The 18,656-nt window shown below is 40.9% G+C and overlaps 1 protein-coding gene across 4 annotated transcripts in view; it reads right to left on the reverse strand.

Annotated features, from left to right (window-relative positions):
• ccdc18.L (coiled-coil domain containing 18 L homeolog) overlaps positions 1–18,656 on the reverse strand; it is a 46,762-nt gene that overhangs the window by 22,714 nt on the left and 5,392 nt on the right. For all 4 annotated transcript variants that reach the window (XM_041589116.1, XM_041589115.1, NM_001085610.1 and 1 more), the window contains 10 exon segments: positions 18,323–18,432; positions 17,819–17,947; positions 17,506–17,602; positions 15,884–16,005; positions 15,416–15,623; positions 14,230–14,306; positions 13,568–13,722; positions 12,318–12,538; positions 11,853–11,963; positions 3,267–3,398 (listed from right to left, as the gene is read on the reverse strand). In XM_041589116.1, coding sequence (XP_041445050.1) covers positions 3,267–3,398; positions 11,853–11,963; positions 12,318–12,538; positions 13,568–13,722; positions 14,230–14,306; positions 15,416–15,623; positions 15,884–16,005; positions 17,506–17,602; positions 17,819–17,947; positions 18,323–18,432 — 1,362 coding nt within the window.

Below are 18,656 nucleotides of genomic sequence, written 5' to 3' on the forward strand. Positions count from 1 at the left end.
TACTCAAAAGTACTAAGCCGTAAAGCTTTCCAAAATTTGGTGATTTTGGTGACATTTCAGAAAATCACCTCAAAGCTTACACTTTGAAGCATCTTATCTCCTACATATCATTAGGTACCAAGATCAAACACTAAATATGAATGCCAGGGTTGCAACAAACAGTTTGATGCCCACTGTTCATATGTTTATTGAAGTACATGTCATGTAAAGACCCCAAAATCTACCTTGTGCACACTTATCTGATGCCTTACATTTGCAATAATTTATAAACACACAGTTTTGTGTGATAAAAGCTACAAAACCATATAGTTTTGTAAAGTACACATTCTGATGAATCCAAAAAGGGTAATTATTTCTTTCTACCCCAAACTACCATACTACAAAGCAACGCTAAATGCAGCGGTTATTTATGATTTATGATATTTCCAAAAAATATTGCAAGTTGCTGCATTTATCTCACATAGTTTCTTACATACAATGGTAAACCTCCCTAAATAAGAGTGCCATGGGACTATTGGACAGTTTAATGCTCAATACACAACGATATACCAAAGCAAGTGGCATATATATTTTTTGAAAGTACACATTCTGACTATTCCAAAATGGGTAATTATGTCTTTCTACTCCAAACTACCAAAACTGCAATCTACGCTAAAAGCATCGGTTTCTACGACATTTCTGAAAATTGTCTAAAATTATTGCAATTTGACGGATTTCTCTCCAATTTCTTACAAACAATGGTAAGCCACCCTAAATATGACTGTCAATGGTTTACTGAACAGTTTGATGCCCAATATGCATAGATATACCTAAGCAGCTGGAATGTACAGACCAAAAATGAAACGAGTGCACATGAATTTTTTCGGCTGCCAATTCTTCTTCTGTGAATAAAGCTCCCTGACTGTGTATTATGTGCCACTAGACCCGGTAACAGTAAAAAGACCTTTGAAAACGATATATTTTTACACATTCTGTTGAATCCAAAATGGGTAATTATGTCTATCTACTCCAAACTGCAAAGCTAAACTAAAAGCCTTGTTTTTTCTGAAAATCACCTAAAAATATTGCAATTTGCCAGATTTATCACACACAATTTTTTACATACAATGGTAACCCACCCTAAATAAGAACGCCAAGGGTCTACTGAACAGTTTGATGCCCAATACACATAGATATACCAAAGCAGGTGGCATGTACTGACCCCAAATAAAAATAGTGCATATAACTTTTCTCAGTTGCCAATTGGTGTTTTTGTTTCTGTGAACAAAGCCCCCTGACTGTTTATTATGTGTTGCAAGACAACAAAAGCGTTTCTACTCTAAACGATCAAACTGCAAAACAACACCAAATAAAAAAAACTTAAGGAACAATAATGCAAGCATAAGCAATAAAAACACAAAAATCAAATTAGGCAAATCAATGAAATAACAAAATAAGTGATCTTACAGCATGGTTAAAGGTCAGAATGCTGATCCAACAGTCACGCTGTGAAATCAACAGTTTTTAGAGGAATAACAAGAGGCAAAATGATAAAATAAAGAAAAACGAAAAAAAGGTGTGCAAATGTGTGTATATGTGCAAAGTGTGCAAAAGAAAAAAAAGGCAGAAGAGAAAAAAAAAGATTTAGCAAAATGTGTAGTGTGTTTGTGTAAATGCATGTATGTGTGTCTAAAAAGTGTGATTCAGGCAGTAGATTGCACCTGCACACCTGGCCTCTCCACTTAATTATACACGGTGCTTGGGGTATAGGAGGACGGCCCCTCCACAATTCAGTAGTAGCAAATTAACTCCAGCACACGTGGAATGCTTAAGGGATTCTTCCCGTGTTTAATGTTCAAGCCAATACTACTGTTGGCTTGAACATTAAACACGGGAAGAATCCCTTAAGCATTCCACGTGTGCTGGAGTTAATTTGCTACTGTGTAAAAAGTGTGCCAATGTGCAAGTTGTACTTGCAATTTCTGTGTGCCGGACGGTCCTTGACAGCTCTGGGGGACCCAGGATTGCAAAGCAGGAAGTGAGTGGGCAGCTCTGGAAGTCCAGTAACGTGCTTGATGGTGCTGTGACGATCCAGGTAAAAGTCGATTGTCATAGCACCTAGGGGACAGCCCCCTTGCTTGTTGCCTAGGGAGCTGGGGACCCATCCATCTCGCTGCACGGTGGCAAACGCTCCTGGTGCAGTGAGGAAGTCCTTTACTGCGCAGCACGTAAGTACTATGTGCGTTTTCCTGCCAGTACGTAGTACCTGCATGCTTGGCAGTTAAAGGTTTAAAGGGGTTGTGCACCTTTGAGATATCTTTTAGTATGAGATAGAGGGTGATATTCTGAGACAATTTGCATTCAGTTTTGATTTTCTTTTTACTATTTGTGGTTTTTAAGGGATTTAGCTTACATCTGGTTGCTAGGGTGCAAAGTACCATAGCAACCATGCACTGATTTGCATAAGAGACTGGATATGATTAGGAAAAGTAGCAATAACAATAAATTTGTATCCTTATAAAGCATTTGTTTTTTTAGATGGGTCAGTGACCCCCCCCATTAGAAAGCTGGAAAGAGTCAGAAGAAAAAGGCAAATTAAAAAAACTATAAAAAATGAAGCCCAGTTGAAAAGTTGCTTTGAATTGACAATTAAACAACATACTAAAAGTTAACTTTTAGCTGAAAGACCCCTTTAATATTGCCTAATGTAAATGCAGTGTGGTGAAACCATTACAACCCACCAGCCCAAACAGAGAAAAATTGCTGATAGCTAAGAAGCTATATAGGCGAATTGCTCAGAAATAAGAGCTGGCAGGTAACACTTTACTACTTTAAAAAAAGATGGCACTGTTTATTAAGACACACATTTCCTCAGCAACGTGAGAATGTCACCTGACACTGCAGACCACTATTACATAGCCTCAAAGACATGTGACATTTCTCCACCCCTATAGTTAAGATAAAGGGAAACCTTCTGTCACCATGTAGTGGAGAGGCGAATGTCTATAGAATTTGTGTAGACATGGTTGTGTTCTGTACACAACAGCGAGAACACCATGTGTGAGCCTTTCATTCTCAAAGTCACACTAACTATTACATGTCATTTAACAACTACCATCACAGTGAAGCCTGTGGTGACCACAAGAAACAAATAAAGAAACAAACCCATTGTTACTGAATAACCATGTTTCATTAATCCCATCATAAATCAAACACTGTTTTAATTAATAAAGTCCTTTCCTTGTAATAGTTCCCCCAATAGTCAATGGCCTAATATCTGATCTTACATGTTCTATCTGTTTCATCAATTCCTTCTGTTGATCTTGATGGAGGTCTTTAGATCTTTCCAATGCCAAGAGGACCTCTTCATGTTCTTTGTTAATATTGTCTTCCAGGTTGACTATTTGATCTTTATAATTCTGAATAAGCAGAGAATTTTAAAATATATAACACAAGTAACAATAGTGGTAAATAATGCTCACATTACATCAAATTTTTAATTAGTTCACAAAAATGTTAATTAATAAGAGCAAAATATCATATCGGATGTACTATGTAACAAATATTAAGCCACAAAAACCATCACTGAGATGTGTCTAGTCACATCCTGATACTTATTATGTTCCCTGCTTGCTCTGCACAGTGAAACATGCTGTTACTAAGCATTACCTGTTCACCTTATTTTTCTCCCGCAGCTAAAGGTTATTTGGCTGATGACGAGTTAAATTAACATTAATAACAAGTGCTAGATGGACTGCTTGTGCCAAATTTAGTTAGAAAAGCTGAACTAGTCCTGCTGAGAAAATGCAGTGCTTTATTGTCGTTATGAATATTTGAGAGTTGCAAAATGGCAGTCTCACTGGTTCATTTCTTGCATTTGATTTCAAAAACATTTCATGCAGATTTGCTAATCTATATGGGTGTTACATGCACAGAGCATGTATTAACAAATTTAACAAAGGTTGAAAAAAGACACATGTCGATCAAGTTCAACCTTATGTGTCTGTATAAAACCAGTCAGGGGACTGCTAGTTGATTCAGAGGAAGGCAAAAAAAAAGGGACTACTACTGTTTTGTAGCCATTTGCACAAAACAAAATCACATGAGATTGGTAATGTGTGTGAATGCATTATGAACATAGCACACCTATTCTGATAAATAGATTTTTGTACTTACCGTTAAATCCTTTTCTCTTGTCCTACATTGGGGGACACAGGCACCATGGGGATGAAGATCCTGTTGCTTGGAGGATGGACACTAAATGGTTAATAAGCTCCTCCTCCTGCACTGGTTCTCATACCCTGCCTACTTCCTTTCCCCTCAGTTTTCGGGCCGAAGAAGGAAGGATAACCCTACTATCAGCACGTGCAAACAGAAGAGGAACTCACACCCCCTATGAACTATATACATTCACACCTATACAGTGTGCTAGAAGAATTAAAATTTTTAACCTATTCAGGGAGGGAAGGCCTGTGTCCCCCAATGTAGGACAAGAGAAAAGGATTTAACGGTAAGTACAAAAATCTATTTTTCTCTTGCCTAGATTGGGGGACACAGGCACCATGGGGACGTCCCAAAGCTACCCATGAGGGCGGGACTTTGCACCCCAGTGCTCAGCTTACAACGGTCTGTAGCACCTTTCTCCCAAAGCTTGCCTCAGCTGAGGAGAAAGTGTGTATCTTGTAGAACCTGGAAAAAGTGTGTACTGAAGACCACACTGCAGCTCTACAAACCTGTTCAGCGGAAGCCTGGTGGCGTACTGCCCAGGAAGTACTCATCGACCTGGTCGAGTGAGCTCGAATTCCGAAGGGTGGAGGTCTATCCTTTGCTACATAAGCCTTTGAGATGGCCGACCTGATCCATCTGGAAATCGTTGCCTTCGATGCCCTGAGGCCCTTTCTTGGTCCCTCCGGAATGATGAAAAGACTGTCAGTTCTTCTTATATTTTTGGTAACGGATACATAAATACTTAGCGTACGGACCACGTCTAGCTTGTGCAGCTTCTTCTCCATCTGTGTCTTGGGATGAGGACAGAAGGAAGGCACTACAATGTCCTGGTTTAGATGAAATTCGGACCCCACCTTAGGCAAGAAATCCGGTCTTGGCCTTAGAATTACCTTGTCCTTATGGAAAATTGTAAACGGCACTTTACACGATAATGCTGCCAACTCTGACACTCTTCTAGCCGACGTGATGGCTAATAAAAATACTGTCTTAATAGTCAGAGTAAGTAAGGGAATGTCCATAATAGGTTCAAAAGGTTGTTCTTGCATTGCTGAGAGTACTAAGTTAAGATCCCATGGAGGGATCGGGTGACGGTATGGTGGTGCCTGTCGAAGAGGGTGGAGGTCTATCCTTTGCTACATAAGCCTTTGAGATGGCCGACCTGATCCATCTGGAAATCGTTGCCAACCTTAAGTTCAACCTTATGTGTCTGTATAAAACCAGTCAGGGGACTGCTAGTTGATTCAGAGGAAGGCAAAAAAAAAAGGGACTACTACTGTTTTGTAGTCATTTGCACAAAACAAAATCACATGAGATTGGTAATGTGTGTGAATGCATTATGAACATAGCACACCTATTCTGATAAATAGATTTTTGTACTTACCGTTAAATCCTTTTCTCTTGTCCTACATTGGGGGACACAGGCACCATGGGGATGAAGATCCTGTTGCTTGGAGGATGGACACTAAACGGTTAATAAGCTCCTCCTCCTGCACTGGTTCTCATACCCTGCCTACTTCCTTTCCCCTCAGTTTTCGGGCCGAAGAAGGAAGGACAACCCTACTATCACCACGTGCAAACAGAAGAGGAACTCACACCCCCTATGAACTATATACATTCACACCTATACAGTGTGCTAGAAGAATTAAAATTTTTAACCTATTCAGGGAGGGAAGGCCTGTGTCCCCCAATGTAGGACAAGAGAAAAGGATTTAACGGTAAGTACAAAAATCTATTTTTCTCTTGCCTAGATTGGGGGACACAGGCACCATGGGGACGTCCCAAAGCTACCCATGAGGGCGGGACTTTGCACCCCAGTGCTCAGCTTACAACGGTCTGTAGCACCTTTCTCCCAAAGCTTGCCTCAGCTGAGGAGAAAGTGTGTATCTTGTAGAACCTGGAAAAAGTGTGTACTGAAGACCACACTGCAGCTCTACAAACCTGTTCAGCGGAAGCCTGGTGGCGTACTGCCCAGGAAGTACTCATCGACCTGGTCGAGTGAGCTCGAATTCCGAAGGGTGGAGGTCTATCCTTTGCTACATAAGCCTTTGAGATGGCCGACCTGATCCATCTGGAAATCGTTGCCTTCGATGCCCGGAGGCCCTTTCTTGGTCCCTCCGGAATGATGAAAAGACTGTCAGTTCTTCTTATATTTTTGGTAACGGATACATAAATACTTAGCGTACGGACCACGTCTAGCTTGTGCAGCTTCTTCTCCATCTGTGTCTTGGGATGAGGACAGAAGGAAGGCACTACAATGTCCTGGTTTAGATGAAATTCAGACCCCACCTTAGGCAAGAAATCCGGTCTTGGCCTTAGAATTACCTTGTCCTTATGGAAAATTGTAAACGGCACTTTACACGATAATGCTGCCAACTCTGACACTCTTCTAGCCGACGTGATGGCTAATAAAAATACTGTCTTAATAGTCAGAGTAAGTAAGGGAATGTCCATAATAGGTTCAAAAGGCTGTTCTTGCATTGCTGAGAGTACTAAGTTAAGATCCCATGGAGGGATCGGGTGACGGTATGGTGGTGCCTGTCGAAGAGCACCCTGTATGAAAGTCTTAATGTTAGGCCGCAACGCCAACTGGTGTTGGAAGAAGATAGATAGTGCAGATACTAGACCTTTATCCAGTCCCTCCTGCAGAAAACACAGTATGTTTGCTTCGTTTAGGACCTGTGGGTCTTTGGAATTCGTCTCGCACCATGAAATGAAGGACTTCCAAATCCTATGATAAATCTGTGCAGATACAGGCTTTCTGGCCTTCAATAAGGTAGGTAAGACCTCCTGTGGAACTCCAGACCAAGAGAGTATCAAGGCCTCAAGAGCCACGCCGTTAAATCCAGCCGTGGAGAATTCGGGTGGACGATAGGTCCCTGTGTTAACAGATCGTCCCTGACTGGAAACCGAAATGGAGTGTCTGCTGCAAGCCGCATGATCTCTGCGAACCAAGGTCTGCGGGGCCAGAATGGGGCCACCAGTATCGCCTCTACTCTCTCTTCCCTTATTCGTCTGATGACTCTTGGAATCAGAGCAAGAGGCGGGAACACGTATACCCTGTGAAACGGCCAAGGTGCTACTAGCGCGTCTACCGCCACTGCTAGAGGATCCTTGCTTCTTGCAATAAAGCTTGGCAGCTTGTTGTTGTATCTTGACGCCATTAGGTCCACCTCTGGTAGACCCCACCTTCTTACTATCTCTCGGAACACCTCCGGATGCTGACTCCACTCGCCCTGATCTACTGTCTCCCGACTGAGGAAGTCTGCTATCCAGTTGTCTACTCCTGGAATGTGTACTGCGGAGATGGCTGGCACATTCTCTTCTGCCCAAAGAAGTATCCTTTGTGCTTCGGCCAGCGCCGCCTGGCTTCTTGTGCCTCCCTGATGGTTTATGTAGGCCACTGCCGTCATGTTGTCCGACTGAATTCGCACTGGTCGACCCTTGAGATTGTGGGTCCAGTGTGACAAGGAGAGCCATATTGCCCTGAGCTCTAGGATGTTGATTGGGAGAGACCCTTCCGCTGGGCTACATCTGCCCTGTACGGTGTGTTGTTCCAGTACTCCTCCCCACCCCTGTAAGCTGGCATCTGTTGTTACTACTGTCCATGTATGGTTGGGGAACATCTTGCCTGATTGCAATGTTGATGGTTGAAGCCACCACTTCATTGACGCTTGAACGGGAACTGTTATTAGTATCCTGCGGTCTAGCTCTGAACACATCTTTCTTTGATGTAATAGAATTAGTCTCTGCAATGGTCTGGTGTGTAACTGGGCATACGGTACAGCTGGAATAGCCGCTACCATTGTCCCCAGTGCTCTCATAGCTACTCTGAGTGGTACATATCTCTCCTTCTGAATGATCATTAATCTTGTGCGAAAGATGGATATCTTGGCAGGTGGGAGAAAAGCTTTTCCCAGCGACGTGTTCAACATCAGACCCAGGTATTCTGTCCGTTGCGTTGGATTGAACATTGACTTTTTGTAATTGATGATCCAACCTAATTGGGTCAATCTTTCCACCACGGTCTGTAAGTGGTTTGTCGTTAAGGAGTGGGACGGAGTTTTGACTAGTAGGTCGTCCAAGTATGGTATGACTCCTATTCCCTGCAGCTTCAAATCTGCTAGAGCTGCTGCCATGACCTTTGTAAAGACTCGCGGGGCTGAGGATAGGCCGAATGGAAGTGCCACGAATTGCCAATGTTCTCCTGCAGCGAAGAAACGAAGGAATCTGTAGTGGTTGGGGTGTATTGGCACGTGAAGATATGCGTCCTTGATATCTATAACTGTCATAAATTCTCCCATCTCCAGGGACAGCAGAACCGATTGAATGGATTCCATCTTGAAATGTTGACGCTTGACATATTTGTTTACTGCCTTTAGATCCAGCACAGGACGGTAGGATCCGTCCTTTTTGGGCATGATGAACAAGTTGGAATAAAAACCTCTGCCCCTGTCTAGAGGTGGAACCTGCTGTATGACCCCTGAGCTCGCGAGATCTTTGAGAATTTTTCGAAACGCTGAACGCTTTGGTTCCCCTGAGGGCAGACGTGACACAAAGAATCTTCTTGGAGGAATTTGTATAAAGTCTATGAGATAGCCGTGGGAGACTACCTTCAGGACCCAAGGGTCTTGGACTTTTTGTTCCCACACCTCCCGAAAGTTTCTTAGGCGTCCGCCTACGAAGACACTCTCGGGGGTGGGCACCTCTTCATGCGGAGGCGGGTTTCTCCTGCGAAGACTTGGCGGTTTGTCTGTTTGAAGACCAGTTGTGGCCTTGTTTGATTGGGTATCTGGAACGGCTGGAAGATTGGTGCTTTTCCGTTTGTGTTCTCTGCCTTTGGCCTTGACCTTGACGAAAGGGCCGCAGAAATGGTCTTCTTTTAAATGTGGTGCGCTTGGGTCTGTTTTGCGGTAACAAGGTACTCTTTCCACCCGTCGCTTGTGATATAATCTTGTCGAGCTCTGCTCCAAAAAGTTGTTTCCCCACAAACGGAAGACTGACTAGTGATCTCTTTGATGTGAGATCTGCAGCCCAGTTCTTTAACCATAGAAAACGTCTGGCTGCAATAGACTGTGCTGAAGCTCCGGCAATGAGTTTTGCTGCATCCAATGCTGCTTCGCAGATATAGGAGTTTGCATCAGCTATTTGTGACAATAAAAGATCCGTAGAAGGTTCCTCAGACCCAATAAGTTGTGCTACCTGCTCAACCCATATCTCTATTGCTCTTGACACCCACGCTGTGGCAAAGATTGGTTGAAGCGCCGCTCCTGCTGCTGAAAAAATGGCCTTACAGAATCCCTCTAGACGCTTGTCTAATGGGTCCTTAAAAGAAGCTGCGTCAGCTACCGGTATGGTTGTGTTCCTAGAAAGACGTGACACCGGAGGATCCACCACTGGTGGGGAGGACCAGAGGTCTGTATTTTCCGGAGGAAATGGATAGGACTGTGAAAAGCGTTTAGACAGTTGGAGCTTGCGGTCTGGAACTTTCCACTGAGCCTTAACAATGTCATCTAAGTGCTCATAAGCCGGGAAAACATATGAAGTCTTCTTCTGCCTTTTGAAAATATGTATGCTAGGCTCAGCTGTAGCTGCTGTGTCTTCAATGTTTAATGTTTGTAACACCAACTGTATCAGTGATTCTACCTCCCTTTGTGACCTGGGAGTATCCTGCTCCTGGTCCGACTCCTCCCCGGACAACACTTGCCCCTCTTCCCCTGACTCTTCCTCTTCAGGTGACTCAGGTGTCGGGGAACGAAACCGCTTAGAAGTAGTAGCCTGCGCGCTCATCCTTTGTGGCTGACTAGAGAGGTGTTCCAAAACTTTGTCTAAAGTCTCAGGAATCCTGGCTAGATTCTGTAGACCAGCCAGTGAGAGGGAAAGTGCACGCACCAATTCAGAATCCGAGCTCGCCTGAGAAGCCGAAGCTATCGCTGAGCCGGGTTGTAGGGTTGCATTGGGTAAGCTAGGAGCAGGTATATTACCAGTACTACAAGCTACACACTTTGGGTCAGAAGAGGCAATATCAAATTTTGTTTTACATGACGAGCATGCAAGGAATGCAATTTGAGATGGGGTGCGGGACTTAGTCTGTCGCTTAGCAGAAGGCATTTCCTCTACTCTATCAGTCATGTTATAGAAGGTTGGCCCTTCCTTAAGAAAGGAAGCAGGCAGGGAACTGAGAAGTCCTGTGTCACCTGGGCTGTCCCTGTAGGGCGACCTGCATGGGTGAAATTGACATGCTTAGTGTCAAAATAAGTAGACTGCCTAGGGAAGTACAGCAAAAGTACTTACTCTGGTTGCTGAGCAGTAACTCCGCAGAAAGGTAGAGGGAGCGAGTGCGCCGATCCAGCTCGTGTCCCAAGATGGCGGCCGGAAGTGACGCACGCGTCGGCAAGGGCAGGGAAATACCATTGCGCCGTATGCCCCCAAAGAAAATGGCCGCCGCAGAGAGCGCCTCCGCCGACGCCCTCTTCCAAGATGGCAGCCGGAAATGACGCATGCGTCCAAGAGTGGGAACGCGATCGCGCAGCATGCCCCCAAGTAAAAATGGCCGCCGACGCCCTCTTCCAAGATGGCGGCCGGAACAACCTGCGCAGAAGAAAAAGACCAACGCGAGAACAGACCCTCCGTGTACCTAAGCCGTCTAAAGCCAGAGCGGGTAAGAAGGCTATCCTACCCCACTCTGCTCCTGCCGGGGAACGCGCGCATGTAGGGGCCTTACCCTGTCTAGAAGTGGAAGTATAAGGGGGTGAAAAAGGGGACAATAAACACTTACCCCTTTCGTTGCCAGCCTTCCTGCCCTATTTTGGTGCGTACCCCGTTCTGGGCTGCTGTGCAGCCTCCGTGGAGCGGGAACCAGCAGCCCCAGGGTGTTGAGGGAGCCTCTGCCTGCAGACCTCCGTAGAGCGGGAAGGTAATCAGGGCACAACATTATTCGGCTGGTGGGGGCTCGGGAAAGTGAACTCAGGCCCCACTGCTGGCATGGCACATGAATAAATAGGCACCATTGCTCCCAGCCAGTAGCATCCGTCCTCCTTCTGAGGACACTAAAGTAAAACTGAGGGGAAAGGAAGTAGGCAGGGTATGAGAACCAGTGCAGGAGGAGGAGCTTATTAACCGTTTAGTGTCCATCCTCCAAGCAACAGGATCTTCATCCCCATGGTGCCTGTGTCCCCCAATCTAGGCAAGAGAAAATCTGTCTGGCTGTATGATGTCAGCTACTGTGTTGTGTTTGTTTTGGAACAACATATTCAAGTATATTTCTGGTCTTTGGGTAATATTCATAAAATAGCTTGATAGGTTGTTCTGCAGGAATCTCGGAGTGGCTTTCAGCTATAGCCTGGTGGTATAGGGATAACAGATTATACTACAGTACACTAGCAGGCTTTGTTTTGCTTTAGAGCTCAGATGGTAGGTGGCATCTTCTGAAGACAGTAATATGACACATATCAGGAGTTTGGGGGGACAATTTAACTTGCTCTTCTTACTTGCTGCTCCATAACAGAAAGTGAAGCATGTAATCAGTCCTTTTTGGGTAGAAGAAACAGTACAAGCAAGATGCACAACATGTATAATGTCCTCAAGCATATTTTTTCTATATAGGACTGTGTTAATACTTCATCTTTGACAGATAATGTATTACTGACCTTCAGCTTTTCTTCCAATCCAGCATTCCTGGCTTCAGCAGCAGAATAAACCTGGCTCTTCTCTTCCACTAGCTTCTGAAGAGCACTGATCTTTATGCGTTTCTTTACCAACTGTAAGTACATACAGATGATGATATGGGGTATATTATGGGAGAGGTATGCAATGAGGAAAGCATAGGGTTAGAATGGCCAGAACACACGGACTGAGATTAAACACAACCAAAGAGTAGGGAAATCAACGAGGAGCTGGAAAATGTATTTAAACCTACTAACATGATTCATTTAAAACTATCTAATAACACCAGTGTAAGGAGTGCAATGGCATACACTTAGTGTGGGCTCTGTGGTATATAACCTATATGATCATACTTTGATCATCATTATTATAAAAACTATGACTCCATATATGTCTATAGCCTTTCCAAACTTCACAAATAATTGCAAACCTTTTGCCTAGAAACATACTTCCTGCTCTAACTTGGTAGTTTTTGATGCTTTTTCCAGCAATTCCTGTTGTATGAGCTGAAACTGGCTGGTTCTCTGTTCCATGGAAAGCTTTGTGTTGGTGAGTTCAATCTGTGCTTTGCCGAGTTTCCCTTGTAATTCTTTCACACAGTCTGTAAGTCTTTCCTTATCCATCTGAATCTGCTTGCAAAGGAGCTCAAGCTGCAGATATTTTTCTTCCGCTTCACACCAAAACACAAAAAACACATCTAGTGAATATTTTTCTTTTTAAATAATATACTTAGATATCTGTACACAGTGTCAGGTAAACAGAATTGTTTAGGTTTTATCTCAAATTGCATTTTAATGCTCTCTTACGCAGAGGGAAGCGCTTATGTTATAGTCATTGGTGATGTACAGTCATATTAAATACTGTACATTCATAAATGGAAAATATCAAAACTGAATCAAAAAGTAAAAATAAAGATTACATATTAAACCTTATCTGTCCACTTCTATGTCTTGATTTCTCCTAGTTTCTAGTACCTTCTTCTTAGAGGACTATGTTCGGGTTCATTTAGGTTATTCTTGGGATTCGACCCACCAAATCTGATTATCCATTTTAAGACTTTCTGGAGCAAGCGCACTAGTTTACTAGTGCAGCACACTTACTTAATGTTACTGTTCCTTTAAGGAAATGTCTTCATCATACTAATAGTTAATTTAAAGGTGTAAAAGCATCCACTGTGCCGGCAAAACCCATTTATTTGCTCCAAAATTGCTTTTCTAGAATTAGTGACGATGTCTAGCTGTAATGTGTGAAATGTGCATTGTGATCAAGGGGTGAAAACAGATATAGCTTGATCTGAGTATATAGACTATATAAGATGTTGATAGCAATAGCGGAGAAAAAAAGACTACTGTTCCAATATTTTGCGTATTGTGCAACCTGTTATCAGGTTAAAATATATATTATATATTATACATGTAAAATGCATATATAATAAAGACTAAATATACATGTTCTTCCTTATCTGCTTGCGATGTATGTTAGTATGTAGTTCTGATATGGATGTTTATTAAAATATTATTTTTGAATTAGCTTATAAGGTAAAGAAGAACAGGAAAGACAATATACTGTTTTAATCTCAGTGTTACTGAAGGTAATGCAATATATTGCTGCAGTTAAAAGTTAAGAAAAGAAGCCATTGTTAATGTATTTTTTTGTGGCAAGCTTGAAATATTTGTATGATTAGTAGACCTGTACCTACCTGTATTTTGTAGGTTCAGTTTCACTGGTTCTGCTTCCAGTGCATCCAAACAATTCTTTTCTAGACTGTTTCTATAGCGGTTGGTTAGTAACTTCTTGTTTACAAGTTCAGCTTGAAGTTCTTTGTTTTCTGCTTCTCTGATCAACAGTTTTGCCCTAGAAATAAACAGATCAATTTGTAGAATCTGTGATATAGTATTTCAAAAATAATTTTTTCTATTATATAAATGGCTGTAAATTTACTAAACTTGTAAACATACACGACTGAGAAACGGTATCCTGTCTTAAGGTATGCTCTCCTTACTACTAGACACAAATTCTGCAGCGTTCAGCCTATGATACAGAATACACCAAATAGGGGCACCATAGGGGTAGATTTACATTTTATTTGCATATGGTTGTTATTTGAGCTTGAATTGGCAGTACACCTCATGTTCATCAATAGTTCAATGAACAGAGCGAGTACCGCACATACTTTTTGCCTATTGTTTGAATCATTTATATATTTTTTTTAACTAAAAATGTTGAGGTAGATTACCAATGCACAAACAAGTTGTCCATAATCTAATTATCATGTTTAATCCTAAAGTTTGAAGATGTGATGGCCATAAAGTATAACAAGTGACAAAATGTGACAGAACAAATTTGTTATCAAACAAATACCTTAGGTCTGCAATAAGCTTTCCACTGCCATCAGAAGCAGAATCTGCAGGTTGTTCTTTTGGCTGATCAGAGATCGTCTATTCACAATAACAAAGAATAAAAAAATATTTAAACGTAATTTACAGTGTCAGTTCACAATACACAAGCAAGCTAGCTGTTTTGTACAGGCTGGGTGTAGAAATCATAATGACAGTACATTGTACATAATAATTACACATTGGCATGAAGGTGCAAACACACATTTTATAAAACATGAAATTACTGGCAATGACCATATAGGAATGCTGCAAATTCTCTTTATATTGTTAATTTCTAGATGTCATTATAAATTTTCAAAGGAAATAGCATAACAAAAACTTAAAAGCTGCCAGGTTGCAGAACCCCACCTGTGATCTTTATAGTAGCTTTATAGTCAACTAGAAGTTTAAACACAGCAGCTATGTTTCTGTTGACTGCATGCTCAACATATTCAGAACACAATTATTTAGAAGAAAGTATTGAGAGTTTTCACTGATAAAAATAACTCTAAACAGCATAAAATAAAGTTTTCTGTTTCTTAAGATACTCAGATTTCAAAGTCTATTGAGGTTTTAGTTTTTCCTGTTATTGCCTAATATTCTTAACATTTAAACAGCTCTACCATGGTGTTGCCCTGTATGCATGCTGCAATGATGTTTTGCCTCACTGTGGACTTGGGTACAAAATGAGAACCAGTATAGCAGCTGTGGTTGGATGAATGTCCTAAGGAACTATATTCTGAGGAGCCCTCTAATACTATAGCTGTACTTGCTAGAATAACCCCTATAAGCAAGTTGCTTATAACAGTACTCCCCTATATCTGTTTTCAGTTGTGGACTGATATATATGAAAACCGACATCCTAATCTCCTATCCAACTGACCTGCCAAATTTTTGTTGTTGGCTTATAAATGAATAATAAAACAAAATAAAAAATAGAAAAAAACATAGATGAGCTTCAAAGACAAATACCTAAGAAAAAACAGTTGCTTTTATTTCTACTTGACACTACATATTTTTGCTATGTTTAAAAAAAAAAAAAAAAAAAGAAGTGACATCATATTTTGTGCATGCCGTTGTCCCTAATCTAAAAATTATGCACACCGGCAATACTGTAGTTATAAACGCAAAGGAAAACATTTTGTCATACACACAGAATTAAATCTTACTTCTGACTGTTTGGACTTTGCGAGGCAATCTTTCATTGCTTTGTTCTCATCCATGTTTTCTTGGAGTGCTTTTTCTTTATGTTCAAGTTCACTTTCAAGTCTAAGAATTCTCTGATTAGACTGTGTTAACAGAGAAATAAGTTCTACATTTTTGGCTTCAACACACTGATGCCTCTCTTGGCTGTTTATATTTTCTGACTGTAAATTTCTGAAAATCAATAGTAAGGAGTTATAAATAAAGTATTCCTGAAACAGTAATGATTTAATACAGTGCAAATTAATTTGTTAACATGATCCCTTGAAGTTATGAACACTTACATATATGATCTATGCAGGCAATAATTCATACTATCCTGAAAGAGGTTAATTGAGCAAGCCCTTCATTTTAGAGCGACACATTGACAATAGCCAATTTGGTACATATATTTGTTTAAAATATGTTTCTGCAGTAATTTAACTATAGTATACCTTAAGGCATCCCTTGACTTTTCCAGTTCAGTATCCAACATTACACATTTTTGCTGCAAAGCATCGTGTTCTTTTTCACAGTTTGAAAACTTCTTTTTTAGCAGCTCCCCTTCTTCCTGAACCTTTTTGGAAATAACAAAGACATAAGATAGACAAAGACCAGAATATAAACACCATCTCATTTTTGGAAAAAGAGACAAACAGATAAAGTATTGGATTTGCACATCACATTTTTGCCACACACACATACTTTCAGTGCAGCAACTTAAAGTTATGCCAGACAAAATTATTTTTAGTTAGTAGCAGGGCCGCCATTAGAAATCATGGGGGCCTGTACAACAAAATTTTCAGGGCCCCCTGGGCCTGCCCACACTGGTGCCCAAGCCCCACCCCAGATCCCGCCCACTCCACATCACAGTTAAAAGACAACACAGACATCAGCGTTAAAAAAGTAACCCCATCTACACACAAGTTATAAAAAGCTATTGGCTTCGGCTATTTTCGCTGCTTCGGGAGTTCGGTTGTTCGGCACTTCTGCATTTCGGCTGTTAGGGACTTAGAAAATGGCCGCAGGCTTTGACGCTCTAAAGGGGGGCTGCAGCACTGCCGGGCCCCCCTTCATGCCCGGGACACTTGTTCCCCCTCCGATGGCAGCACTGGTTAGTAGTAACAAACAGAATTTTTACACACATCCCACAATAACTCATGATCAAGTTCTGTGGAGTAAATAGCCCCTCCCACCAGGAGGCAGGTCACTACCTCCTACCACTCATCTTTTATGCCTTCCACTGCCCCCAAACTTTGTAATTTGTAATACTAGAAATCCAATAAGAACAATTATTTACAAATGATAACTAAGATTCATACTAGAAAATGAAAAACGAATGGGAGAAATAAATATTACAGCTTGTCAAAGAGCAGTTTCAAGAGGGAAGTTGTGTTTCCACCTAAATGAATAAACCTCAACAATATGTGGGAAAAGTAATACTGATTAGATACTACCAGCCCGCAAGTCCATGAATAGCCAAATAGCAAATATACAGACACAGAAAGAGCAAAGCGTGGAGAGAAACCTAACCAGCCCTACCACCTATAGGTGGAACAGCACAGGCCAAGATACTCCCTGGCAACCAATAGTGACCATGGTGCTTAAAAGTTTGAAAACCCTTTTGAAAATATTATAAATATAATATAAATATGTTTGCATAAACATAATCCTAAAGCTAGATAATGAGAGTGTGTGTGTGTAGAGGTTACATGCAAGAAAAAGCGTGTTTGTGTGCGAGCGCGTGTGAGAGAGAGTGTTAAGATCATGTGATCTAAGGATTGACACTTTAATTTGACCAAAACAGCCTAAAAAGGCTTGAATTCAGACAAATCTGAACCAAATCCGGGATTTGTGGCATACAGGCTGTTAATATATCTAAAATGAAGAATTAAGGAGGAACACTTGTGTAAGAAAAAAAGTCAGATGAGGTGCAGGTGTATCCATAAATATAGAACACCACACTCAACGGATCTGTATAAAAAATGTTATTGTGTAAAATGTATTTGATCCATTGTCTCTTTTCATATATCACTTTTATCTTTGGCATGATAGATATTTTTGAAGTATAAAGTACCTTTTCCATTTTTTCAGTCATTTTGTTTTTGTACTGTTGAAAGGCTTTTGTAAGTTCTTCAGCATTAAAAAGTGCCTCGTTTCTCTGTTTTTCAGTTCTAAAAAGTAAAACAAAAAATACACACAATAATTAGAGTCAAACTAGCTTAGTGAGATGCATTTCTGTCTCTAATGACTACGAAACCAATCTCAATCAAAAGAACTATTGGCAAGGCAACTAAATAACAACTTGTTACAAACATTATAGAATTCGACATTTAAGGCTCTTTTACGAACTTTTGGCACTGGAAGGGTTGAATAATTTTAGACCATACCTCTTACATAACCTACAGGATGCAAACAGTTCTTCTTTCAACTTCTTCATCTCTTCTTTAAACATTTGCAGAATCCTCTCTTTTTCAGCCAAGATATGCCGACTGTGCTCTAAATGATCTTCAGTAGTTCTAAAAACAACAATGAGATAATTTAACATAACCTAAAAGAAAAATTGATCAAATATAAACATTTATGTATTATTAAAAAATTACAACCTTCCACAGAAGCTAAGAGAACATAATTTGTAACACTTTTATCAGCTCCAGCTATAGGCCTTAGATATTAGTTATTTTAGGTATCATTAAGCTTTTATACAATTTTATTAGTTTCCATCGAACATTTTGTATTTGTATTTATGTTATATCTCATGCATAAGACAACTGACATCATACATGCAACCCCACTGTGAAACTAACTTTCTTTATAATTTGCATGTACAGTTGCTTGTTTGTTAAGAATACATATCAGTTATCCTAGTCTATACACAAAAACACATTGCTTACCTAAGGGCTTTCTCTTGAGCATCAGCTTTGGCTTCCAAGGTTAGTATCCGCTCCTCCAGATCAGGTAATCTCATTGCCCTTGCTCCAATTGCAGACTCAACATAGCGGATCTTAAAGAAAAAAAAAACTTAAAGCAAAAGGTAGTACTCTATGACAATATCCTGCAAACAGGCAATGTAAATAAGTCAGGGTATATATCTTAGCACAACCAATTTGTCAACCCACATGCCTAGCTGGAGAACAATTTGATAAGCAAAGACTCACACCATTCTGATTTGCGTTCCTTATATATTTAGGCCATTATTTTATAATGCAGAAAGTATCAAATTTATTG

The sequence above is a fragment of the Xenopus laevis genome, chromosome 4L (assembly GCF_017654675.1).
Source record: "Xenopus laevis strain J_2021 chromosome 4L, Xenopus_laevis_v10.1, whole genome shotgun sequence".
NCBI classification, from domain to species: domain Eukaryota; kingdom Metazoa; phylum Chordata; class Amphibia; order Anura; family Pipidae; genus Xenopus; species Xenopus laevis.